The sequence below is a fragment of the Erpetoichthys calabaricus genome, chromosome 13 (assembly GCF_900747795.2).
Source record: "Erpetoichthys calabaricus chromosome 13, fErpCal1.3, whole genome shotgun sequence".
Taxonomy (NCBI): Eukaryota; Metazoa; Chordata; class Cladistia; order Polypteriformes; family Polypteridae; genus Erpetoichthys; species Erpetoichthys calabaricus.
Window position 1 is genome coordinate 51,944,599 of NC_041406.2, and position 12,765 is coordinate 51,957,363.

Below are 12,765 nucleotides of genomic sequence, written 5' to 3' on the forward strand. Positions count from 1 at the left end.
TTTCCACTGCTTGAACATGTTTCGTTTTTTAAACTAATACTGTATTAAGTTAAATATTTCCATTCTTTAACAATTCTGAAAACATCTGGTTAAGTTTCAATAAATCTCATATTTGCCTCAGAACTGCAGAGCTGGATGGTGAAACATTAACTGAGGCAGAATTTCATTTGTTAAGCCAGGCTTTCATCTTGATGTAGTTATTATTAGAGACTTAAGGAAATGCATTTTTACATAAAAAAATAACCAAATACAGCTTCGGATATCTGGGGTAGATGACAGCATGTCATAATTTTGGTATTTATTAGGTACAGTCACTTCCCAACGTGTTTAGTTCTTTGCACAAATGCATACAAAACATGTTTCAGCATCAAGATATTCTGCTTGTAACAAAAGGCAGTTCTTTTTAGTTTATTGTAAACATACTTAATAGGTAACCAGGACGTTACATTAGTTTGAATGAACTGAAGTGTAGTAGCAACAGTAGCTTTCATTACCAAAGAAATGTTTTTATGTAAAAAGTTGTCAGGTGAGGAGAGAAAAATGTATTCAATTTTGAGCCAGGGAAATGTAGTCACACCCACCAGCTCATTATATGCATTATTTAGATTTTCAGTTTGCACAGTAGGTATATATAGTCTTCAAAAAAATGAAGGAAGTAAGCCAATTAACTAACAAGCACTTTAGTTACAGGAGCTGCTGTAGTATGCATATGGAATTCAGTAGTACATTTTATAGCTGATATACACCGTTTCCTCAGCTTTGGCTACCTGAAGCTTAACTAAAACAAAGCCTTAAATGACTGCCTGGATTCTAAACAGAATTTGCTTCTAGTCAAAACCTCCACCCCTCAACTTGGATCATTAAGATACAAACAAGAACAGTTACTAATTTTAATGCCTCTGTTATGCAGGCATTTGATGAACATTGCAATTCTCCCCACCAAATGGAAATGATGGAATTAAACAAGCACAGAAATTTAACTGTTCAAAAATATTTACAAAAACACAAAAATGATTAAAAGGACTTCAGGGCGTGTTGAGAAAAATTAAACATGAGCTTTAAGGCAAAACATCAATCAAAACCACAGGTCTAAACTCTGCTTTATGAATGCAGACCATAAAACGTCCGAGCTTTTGTAAGGACTAACTAACATGAAATTACTAGAAATCAGATCTTAGGAAGGGGAAGAGCCAAAAAGGAAAAAAGATACCATATAGTAAAACTGGTCATGTCCATCACTCACTAATGGTATACCTTAGTCACGGTCTGCTCTAGTAAGAAAACCCTGAGACTTTAAATCAGAGCAAACTGCAGACCAAACTGGCTGTTTCCAGTGCTATGCAATTTCAAGTAATACTGTCTATTAAAAAGCTTGAATTAGGGGTTTAAAAATATTCCCTTAAGATTTCCATTTAATAAAACATTTACTGCTGTTCATCCTCTGGACAGGAATGCCAAGTAAGTCTCTCTTCATAAAAAGCAATTACAATTTGAGGGCACTTCACATTTGCTTCTTTTGCTGGCACCAAATCAGCTTCATCAGATTCTTTCCTGCATTACAGATTTGAACAAGGGGTGGGGTGGAGAGAGAGAGAAAAAAAAAAAAAAAAAAAAAAAAAGTCAGTGATAAGCAAAACAACCCGACTAATTGACGACTACTCATTTTTCTGCCGCAATTACAGATTATCACACATCAACTCTTATATGATGCTTTCCATCCAGCCCTCTGTCATTTTCAGTAGAGGCATTTAAGCAGAACACACTCCGAGAAATCAAGTGATATTTTTGTTTGAGGGTTTACAGGGCTTTACCCATCATACAACACTGATAGCAGGGACATGACCATGCCTCCTGTGGGTACTATAATAATGCATAGGTTTTGGGAGGTTGGGATTCTTCCTAAACAAGAAAATTCAAAACCCCTATGAACATGTACCTTGGAAGGAAGGCAACGTTTTTCATTTAGGTGCACATGAAAGATGGAACTAGATAAAATACTAAGCATTTCAATAGGGCCAAGCATGGTGGAATTAAAAACACTCACAAATTAGGAACTAGAATAAAAATTCTTCCAATTGTTAGGAATGGGCAATACAATAACTTTTTAAATTTGGATACTGAAACAAGTGTTTTATGGTTTGATACCAATACGAAGTATTTTAACGAATACAGGAATTTTGTTTTGAAATGAGTGTTTTAGAATGGGTAATAGTTAATGGGTCAATCTGTATTTAAATTAAAATATCCCAACAGAGTATTAAGACCACCATAACAAATTACAAAATATAAAATTGAATGAACATGTCATCATTTTGTGACCCGCTTACTCCAGATCAGAGCGGTGCCAGAGGCTATCCAAGATGCCACAGGGCAGAAGGCTAAAGCAAACCCTGGACAAGGTGCCCATCCAATGCAAGTTAAAGACACCAAACACACACTACAGCCAATTTAGCTTTGCCAGTTCACCTAACCTGCATGTCTTTGGACAGTGGGAGGAAACTTGGGCACAGGGAGAACATGCAAACTTCACGCAGGGAGTATCTGGGAGCCTCACTTCAGTATCTTTACTGTGAGACAGCAGCATTACCACTGCACCACCATGCTGCCCAGAATGAACATACAAAGATACTATGAACTATTTTCATAATGATTTGGTTATTTAATACATGTAAAACAGGCAATCACTTCAAGAAAGTACTTAAAACTTAAACACCCCAACATTTACAATGAAAATATTTCCACATTTGCATTTTCTATTATATTCTGCCCTTCTGTTTTATCAAGAAAAAATTGTCATATTCGCTTTATTTTTTTTTCTAAATACAAATCTGAAGCTTAATTAAATGTAGTGTTGATGTTTTTACCCTTAAAGCTATTTTGCCTCTGTAGGTGCAAGGCAGAAACAAAAGGCCAATTTAACATAATCCAAAGTCATGCAAGTTAGGTGGATTGACAATGACAGGAACACAATACAATTTTAACAATATATAATTAAAAGTAGAATTATACTAGATACTGTTACTAATGCAATAAAAGTATGTTTTAAATCCACTAAACTTGCAAAATAGGTTTATTAAAAATTTACTCGGGCGCTTTTTTGGAAACAACTAATTTCAGTGAAAGATTATCTTCAGATTAGGGGCAGCTATTAAGTATTCTGCATAGTGTTAAGATGATTTAACATTATGTATATTGGTTATACTGTATCCATTTTATTTAGAAGAAAAAATAAAACGAAGAACCTAGGACAAAATGCTCCGACAATTATGGTTTACACTATTGTGTCTTCCATTATGCTAATAATGGGCTTTATGTTTAAGTATTAATGAGAAGTAAAATGTTAAACTCAACTAAAAAGACTTTAGTAAACCCCCATCTACATAATCCTGCTAGCAGCACTTACCTGGATGTCGTCTCGTGCCTCTTTGTGGCAATTTAGCTACAATTAGTGTCAGGTAAGGGACGTTGCAGGGGAGTTTAACTTCTGTTGGTCACCACATGTGCTTTATAAAATGTTTAAATGGGCTGCTTGTTTTGCCACTGTACTCTTCATTCTCACAGATTCTGCATCAGGCAGTTGTAATCTTTTCCTTCTGTAAGAAAGTAGCAGCATACAACACTATGCTTTCGGGTGCCATTGTTGCAGTCTGCTTGTGCAAAGGATGCAAGTTTACGAGACTCTTATTTCACAACGTGTCACCCTGCTCAAGTCAGTACGTGAGAGCGGAAAGTGTGTTAATGCATTCTATGCCCCTTCAAAGACATTGCCACTGTATCTTACAGGAACAAGATTTTTTTTTAATGGTACTCTATACCAAAATGAGTACAGTTTGAGTATTGAAGTATCGATTACTGTGGAAGCAATCTGCCCATCCTTACCAATTGTAAGCCAAGAGGTTGCAAGCAAGCAACCTTTGCTACAAAAGGTTTTATACTAGGTTTTTTTATAGTTAATTATGAAAACATTGTAAACTGAAAATGTTTAAATGAAAAAGTACAATGTTTTGTAAAAATAAATATTCAGCATGTCACCATATTCAAACAAACTTTGAATATTACTACTAAGTAATGAAAACATGCACAAAGCTCACCACTTCATCAAAAACATTAGCTCCCCACTGCTATCCGTTGCACCAATGATGCGTTCTGGTTCAAGGTTTCGAGCAAAACCACGGGGTTTATCAACCTGCAACGACAATGTATTAATTTAAAACTGCCAGATTAAGAATACAGATCTTCTCACATCAGTTTATAAAGCAGCTAATCAACTTGACAACTGCCACAGAGTGACAGCAAAATTTCATTTCAGTGTGGCAGACTCAAACCCTGTACCTCAAAAAGGTTAAGCCTCCACTTCATAAATCTGCAAGCTGCACTATGTTGTTTAATAAATACTTTGTAGCTGCCAGTACCTTTATAAAGGCCTATGCCTCATATTCAATTAATGAGAGCACAAATCAGTTACTTGTAATATCTAGTGAGTAGAAGCAGCTATAAATCAGTTCTCAGGCAATTATAAACATAGTTCAAACTAGGATTGTCACAATACCAAAGTATAGTATTGAAGCTTGAAATTATAGAAATTTAAAATTCCATTTAAATACCCAATACAGTATATAATGCAGTTATGTATAAATTGCAATTCTGTATGCATTAAAATCTTAACATTGATGAAAATACATTTTAATGGTTGAAAATTCTAACTATTTCATGTAGTGTAAACTTTTGCAAAAGACTAAAGTTCTGAAAATAAAAAGTAAAGAAGCTTAAATCTGGTGAACATTACTACACTGGTAAAAACCAAACATAGTACAATTAAATATTACAAATGTCATTAAATGTTACTTGATTAAATTATTGCAACCTTTTGTAAACCAGATTCAAAAATATTCAAACATGTTTGTTTATTTTTTCATTAAAGAAAAAGACTTATGGGGTTTGTATAAATACAAACAGTATATGTTACTTTATGTAAATAAACTAGTATGTCTTTGTAACTTCCAAATTTTTAGCAAGACAGACTAGCAAGTCAACATATTGTTACATGAGACTGCTGTGTGCTTTTGTTGGGCTGCAAATAAGCCCTGACATACAAAATACACACTGTGGAGTACAGCTGGAACTTAATGTAGTTGAGCACTGAAAAGTGACAGCACCTTACATTATAAAAGTAAAATGGGCTTAGAAGAAAAACCACCACAAACTGGGTGGTCAGAGGTACCATAGCTATACAAGTGTAAGGCAAGAACACTCTGGATGGGTTAAAAGTTCAATGCATTATGGGAATACACAGGGCAAATTACAGATTTCCACTGCTACAAACCATACTTGAATGAGCACAAGTGAAAAAGTGTTCAATTTAACACTTAAGTGGTTATTTAAAAAAAAAAAAAAAAAAAAAAAAAAGCGCCAAGTGAGCCTTTAATGGCACTTACAGATTCTTTTTTCTTCTTTGCCTTGCCATCATCAGATTCACTTTCCGACTGTAGTTTCCTTTTGTTTGAATCTGGTTTTTCAACTGTAGTTTTTTGAGAGTTAAGAAAAGTTTCTATTAAGTCAGGACAGTCCAAGTTTTCTTCTGGTTCCCATGTATTGTCAGCACTGCAGAGAAGGTAGAAGATCTATCAACAATCTAGACAGCACTCTTGCAAACTGATAAATCCAACAAGTTATTAGTGGAGGCTCTAAAATAAATGTACCCTAAAGATAAAATTTAAAATGTACAGTTAGACAATTTAAGCTCAATAGTGTAGTTAGATAGCCTTGGCAGGGGACACTATGCTGCAGTCCTCATTTCTTTTCAAGTTACTGAACCTAGCTGGAGGTACAGGGAAAACTAGCTACTTGCTTAAGAGAACATGGATATATCCTCTACAACTTTCATAGTGCTCATTCGAACAATCAGCTTTAAATAAAATTCATAAACTAGGAAAATAACTTTAAACCGTTTTGCAATAGTTACCTTAAAATCACAGCACAGTATAAAATTGACAATGCCAATATTCCCTGTCCCTATCACCTTAAAAATTAGCATGCAGCCTGTGATTTAACACAAGGTCCCCTGGCTATCCAGCTTAAAAGTTTCCAATAGTATGTATCAATTTTGTCAACCTGCTTACCCAGAGAAGTGCTGCAGGAAGCTATGTCAGCATGGAGAAGGTGGACAGGATGCCAAGTCCCGTCACAGGGTTTGCACACAGATGGGCCAATTTATAAATGCCAATTCACAAAACCATCATGTCTTTGAACTGTAGTTTAATAAATACTTACTCTGTAAAGCCCTTCCACTTCAGATAGTATTCAACTTTGCCATTCACAACTCTTCTGTCAATAACTTTTTCAACAACAAATTCTTCAGGCTCAGCTTCCTCTGCCTTTTTGCTCTTGCCATTCTGCTTCTTTCCCATTGTGTTCTGTAAATAAACTTCTTAAAATTAATAAATATGTAAAAGGACCACACACTCAACAGATGACTGCAGAAGCAAAGTGTTTGTTTATAAGAGATAATTGGCTATTGGCAAAGACAAACACTGACATTCTTATTTTTGACAATCACCTATGTTGTCACAAGACACATGGAAATAAAAGAGTAAATGACAAAGTAGAACGTCATAAAGAATTGAAAAACTTTGGCGCAATACATTTGCAGAGCAGGTTAGAGAGATAATGAAAGTACCAGAAGTCTCAAAAAGAGAGATAGTAAAGATTGCATTAGCGAAAACAAATGTAAATTACTCAGTGAAATAACGAACAGCGAAAAGAGATTTAAACTTTTAAGTTAGAGAGACTTGTACATAGTCTAATTCGTGTTGCCATCAGGGAAAAGTAGTGTTTCTTCCCAATGAAGCGGCATATCTGCGAGAATTAAAAGATTTGTTCTTTGGTGAAAGTGAAATCCACATACGCGAGCGGCAGACACACGAAGTGCAAGCCAAGGGGGTTGGTGAGCGAAGCAAACTAGTATCTATAATATCCAATGTCCATCCGTTTTTCATGAAAGAACTACTTAATGGATTTAGATCTGTCCCCCCAGCCCTATAAATTTGCCTGAACATTGTTGATTTTGCACTATCATAGTTTACTTGCAGGCGTGATTTATTTGCGCTAATCTGAGACAGGCTGGGGGCGGGGCAGGTGTGACCTCAGGAGTGGGGAGCTGGGCGGGGCCTTCCTCACTCACATGCCAGCCTCCATTCGAGTCAGTCTACCTCTGGCCATGTGTCGGAGCATTCCTTCCCTCTGCTTTGCTAGCGATAAAAGTTTATCAATTTTTCAAGTTTGTTCTGTTTCACTACCTACGCGGGTGGAGCCGCAGGGGACAGCTAGTGCTTTATAAAATCTATACCCAAAATCCCTGAAGATTATAAATGCCCCACCACCACACCCCTTGCACTGGGGGAATCCTTAATGTCTATCGCACATATATTTCATACCCTGCATTTTTAAATTGCTATTTATGAATGACAATACTAGTTTACTTAACTAACAGTTTAAGTATAGATAAACTACTTAATGAGTGCATCAGGAGTTTTAAAGATATGGTTACTGTTATAACCAACACAGAAAAGGGCACAATAATGTTCACTTGAATAGTGGAGGAACTTTTAATAAAGAGTAGTTGAATGGAATTTCTGTTTTTACCATTTTATTGAATAAGTATATATAAAATTTCATTGGTGCTGAATGCAAATATTCTGGTATTGTGGCAGCTCTACTTTGACCATTTGGTTTTTCTTTCATAGGATAATCTTTGATCCACAAAGCAATTAAATTGCCTCCAACAGAAAACACAATGCTGCCAAATGTTTATAAAAAACATGTTACCAGTCTTTAAATAAAATTTAAAGGGTATCCCCAGTTTCAAAAATTAAACACATGGGGGATGAAAATGTCTCGGCATGGGGCAGTTTAAAGATTGAGTAGATAAACTTTTAAATAGTTGTGTCTACTATTCTCACTTTTAAATGTTTATCTCCCCCCCCCCCCAATTTAGAGATTCTCTCATTGATGTTCTATATTCAAATTTATAATTAAACTGCAGACCACAGCTAATAGCAATCAAAAAAAAAATTAAAAAAAAAAAAAAAAAAAAAAATTCTGTAGGCTTTGTTCAGTGACAAGTAATAAAACCTATACAAGAATTACCTATAATAAACATGCCATAAAAGAATTTTCTTTCAAGCCACAATTCAAATAAGAAATGTTCATGTTCATCAAGAAGATACAAGGCTAACATACGTAACAAGTTTAGATGTAAAGTTGACAGTTTGCTCTTAAGAAATCAAGCCTATTGTTTACCAAGGACGGAACGGCAAATGCTTCTTTATGTTTTTTGCCCCCCAATTAAAACTGAGTTTGTGTTTCTACTGTGCGTTACTGTTGAGGAGTTCTCTTTATTTTAAGGTTCATGGTTCTATGTTTTGACTTTCCACTTAATGTTTTTGATAACAGAAAGATAATCCCCCTTGCTTCAATATTTGATTATGTAATTTGTAGTGTTGTTCTCCCTCTGTACATTGGCTTGCTTCACCTTTAATAAAATTTATTTATTTATTTTTTTAAAAACAAAGTGAACTGCTGTAGTAAATATAAGCCTCTTTCACAACATACACTTCAACAACAAGAGTCCGATTTTAAAATTACAGGACACAATGAAACATATAATTCAAATGTGCCTTTTCAGATATTTCTAATGTTCTTGGATTTAAAAAAAAAAAACAAAAAAACACATCATTCATACTTTGTGACCCTCAACTGATAAGTATTTGTTTTGTCACTGGACTGATCTCCTTTACAAATGTTTAGTGAATTTTACCTTATGAACAGAAATGGTACCAACAGTATCAGGCAAGTGGATTTAATTGCTATTTATGCCTGACTCAACAAACAAAATAAAAGAATGGTGCCGTTTAACAATTAGATAAGAGCTTGTAAATCTTAAAAATTTAGTTAATTTGCTCTTATACTGTAACATATTGGGAAACTGAACAGCAAATGTTGCCTTCAAATCAAAATACCTAGCCGGAGTGAAAACAATGCCTCTATGGCATCCTTGCCCCAGACCAAGGGCTACAGTTTTTTTTGTGTCAACACGGGGTAAACTATAACCCCATATGACAAAGTAAACATTAATGGTAAAAATGCTTGAACATAGTCCATTTAAACACAATTAGCACACACACTTGACTTAAAACCCTCAAAGCTTAAGCAAGACCAGTAGTGTGCAGTCAAGTTCTTTATGTAGGATCTTTGGTGGTGGACTCAAACTGGACTGCATACCGACTCCACGCTGACAAACGTGGACGAACCTGTCGGCAAATAAAATGATTTGATGGCACAATAACCAAATTTACCAGAGTAGTCCAAGCCTAGGTTTTCCAGTCTTCAATGAAGACTTGGGGTTAACTTGAAATGTTTCGTAACTATTTTAACAGGCATTGCTATTCTAACTAAATTTTCACTTTATAAAAAACGACCCTTTTACTCACTCGATACCATAAATTAGAGGGTGCATCTTTATTTAAAGAAGTCTTCATTGTAAGGAGGACAGCTCTGTGTTGCAACCTATATCTGACTAATGCCCAATTAAATAAATTTAACATTCATACGTGTGGCATGTTTTGGAGTGTTGAACTCATTATGGGTTTTTCTAATAAACAGATTAAAATCTTTTCACATTTATTTTGGCTACCATAAGACGAGCCCAAACAAAAAACAGCAAGAAAATTTTCTTGGACTTACTGAAAAAAAAAAAAAAGATAAATGCAAGTTTATACAGAATAGAAAATACCAGTATAATTTGTACACCGTCCACAACTTGTTTGCCAAGCCAATTCTCTTGACGACACTGTTCAAGAAGAGATGGGGTTATAACCATGCCAGACAGATTGTTCTCAATTAGTGCACTGTGCATTTGATCCATTACAATTACTGTAGAGCCACCTGTGCAGTACGAATATGGAACACCCTAGTTTGTATCAGTAAAGGTGGGGGATCTTGCTAGCTCAATTATCAGAAGGTTCAGGCTAATTGAATGTGAAATAACATTTCACCCAAATTGGGTGTACCTTCAGATGTGGCAATCATCAGGAATACAGGAAAGCCAAGTATACCTTGGAAAAAGGAACCAAAAGGTGCAAAAAGAAAAGTACAAGAGAAGCTGCAGGAACAATTGCCTGCAGACTGGACAGCACATCAGTCTGGAGAGGCCTTAAACGGGTTATGAACTACAAGAAACAAAAAAAAAAGTTCCACTGATCCCAGTCTTGCTATCAGTTAAATCAGTCGCATTAAAGAATTGGACAGAAATCGTATCAGATAGTCCCACTGTCACTACTCATACACTCCTCGGCATCCCCATCCAGTCATCACTGCAAAAAACACCTGCAGCTTAAACAACAAGCACAATATGAATATAAATATTAAAGCTGCAGGCCCATACCTTATTTCCCCTTCCTCCATACTCCGTCATTGTGCAGACCAGTTTTCTACAGTATTTGCAGATAATTTTCAACCAATCTCTGGATAGTGTGAACTTTCCTGCCTTCTTCAAGGCCTCCACCATCATTCCAGTAGCAAAAAAAAAAAAAAAAACAATTAAAAAGTCACAAGCCTAAAGGACTTCAGACCTGTAGCTTTACCCTCTGTAATAATGAACACCATATTCCTGAATTACATCAAGAATGCTGCAGAACATTTCCTAGACCCATTTCAGTTTGTATACAGAGCCAACCAGTCTGTGGATGATGACGGAAATTAGGTATGAGCTTTAGTTACCAGTAGGTTTATAGGACCCTTAGCTCTGCTTTCAATAAAGTCATCCCTGAGCTCCCAGATAAGAGACTAGGTACTGTAGGTTCAACCTACCTAGTTCAATCTGCCACTGAATTTGTTACAGATAATATGTGCGGTTGGGCTTACACATCTGACCCATTAACCCTTAGTACTAGTGCACCGCTGATGTGTCCCTTTTTCACACTACTCTTCTCAATTTACACAAATGATTGTACCACTGCCAATTAGTCTGTCACACCTTCTTAAATTTGCAGATGACATAACATTAACAGGCCCAATACAGGACAAGAGGTGGAAAATCTGACATTGTGGTGCAGCCATAATAATTTGGGACCTTATCCAAAAGATTCAGAAGATGACCATACATTTCAGGAAACAGTTCCACTGCTCACCTATCATTTGCTATAAATGACTCAACTGTTGGGATGACAGAAATCATTAGGTTTCTGGGCACTGAGCGGTCACAAAACCTTTAGTGAAACAATAACATCACATGCATTAATATGAAAGCCATCAGAGAATGTTTTTTGCATCAGCTGAGGGAGATTGCAGTCTTCCTTAAGCTATACCGGTCAAATTCTACATAGCCATTCACGGTGTCCACTCTGACCTCCTCTTTATATCTGATTTGGTGTTGCCCTCTGTTAAGGCAAGACTAATCTACAGCGCATAAAAAGTATGTGAAAGGATCATAGGCTGTAACTTAGCGCACACTTAAGTCATATACGAATCCAGAGTAAGGAAGAGGGCTGCAAAGATCATTGCTGATCCAACCACACACACACACTTCCCTCCGGCAAACGTCTTGGTGCAGTGAAAGCTAAACACGTCATCTACACAGATTTTCTCCATATGCAGGTATTCTTACTAATCAGGTCTGAGCTTCTACTCAGTATCTACGTAGAACTTCGCACTAGACTGCCTGGACATTATTTTTTTTCTATTATCTATTAATTTGAATTGCCTTTGTATGCTGCATAATATTTTATATTACATTCTCCTTGTATGTTAACCAATACGACCAAGACAAATTGTACATGGCCAATAAAGTGAATTCCAATTCTGAAATTTGGATACGGTTTCTTGAGCAGCCTGCATTTTGAACACGCAGAACAGGCCTGTAAAACGCTACTACGGAATGCACCCGGGAGTGCGGAGATATATATTATAGTATAAAAAAAAAAAACACTACACACAAGAGGCGGCCCACCTAGGTAATCCTTACAACACGGTGAGTACCGAAAGGCTTCTTACGGTTCATAAGTAATTTCTCGAATTTAACTTATAGTTAGTTATGGCCCAGTTCTACATGCGGACAGCGGCCTTTAAGACTAAGCTGCAACGAGCGAATACATACTTTTTTTGCGGCCTCGAGATTACCATTAAAATTACCCAGTTACCCTACACTGACTATTCTCTTCTACTGAAAATAAAATGAAAAACTCGATTACTTATTCTGGAATACTTAATTACCTTTTACGAAAAGTCGAGGCGTTTTTCTTAAACAATACCAAGAGCCGAGCTCACCCTTTTCTATTCCGCTGGCGCCAAAACCAACCACCTCCTTCCCTTACATTACACAGCCTACACACTTGTTCCGAAGACAAAAGGGGCGGGACACAATGAAGTATCGCGATAAACACACTAAAAGAATATTCCCAATATTATGGTTCTACACACGCACGAATAAAACTAATTAATCGTAAGATTTATTTTAAACGTTCGTGTCTTGAACTTAAAATCTAATGTTAAACGCTCTGTTGGAACTGCTCCAGCATCTTTATCACACTCTTTAAAGACTTTGCTTATATCTGAAGAATGGTATGCTCCGAAGGGCAGAACATCGCGCGTATTAGCAGACATTTGAAAATGAGCTAACGGTTAAAAAAATGTAAAATGTCGAACTATTAGTTAAGGTAATCTATATTATTCTTGAGAACATGTATTTTACTTTCTTTGATAAGAGTATTC

The 12,765-nt window shown here is 36.1% G+C and overlaps 1 protein-coding gene across 6 annotated transcripts in view; it reads right to left on the reverse strand.

Annotated features, from left to right (window-relative positions):
• Positions 1-262: 262 nt before the first annotated feature.
• The window catches only part of LOC114664227 (chromobox protein homolog 3-like), a 105,043-nt gene continuing 92,540 nt past the window's right edge, over positions 263-12,765 (reverse strand). For 5 of the 6 annotated variants that reach the window (XM_028818255.2, XM_028818256.2, XM_051935770.1 and 2 more), the window contains 4 exons: positions 6,271-6,413; positions 5,436-5,601; positions 4,092-4,186; positions 263-1,551 (listed from right to left, as the gene is read on the reverse strand). In XM_028818255.2, coding sequence (XP_028674088.2) covers positions 1,425-1,551; positions 4,092-4,186; positions 5,436-5,601; positions 6,271-6,413 — 531 coding nt within the window. In that variant the 3' untranslated portion in view covers positions 263-1,424. Of the gene's footprint in view, positions 1,552-4,091; positions 4,187-5,435; positions 5,602-6,270; positions 6,414-12,267; positions 12,416-12,765 lie in introns of those variants that run through there. The other variant, XM_028818264.2, reaches the window with a different exon arrangement.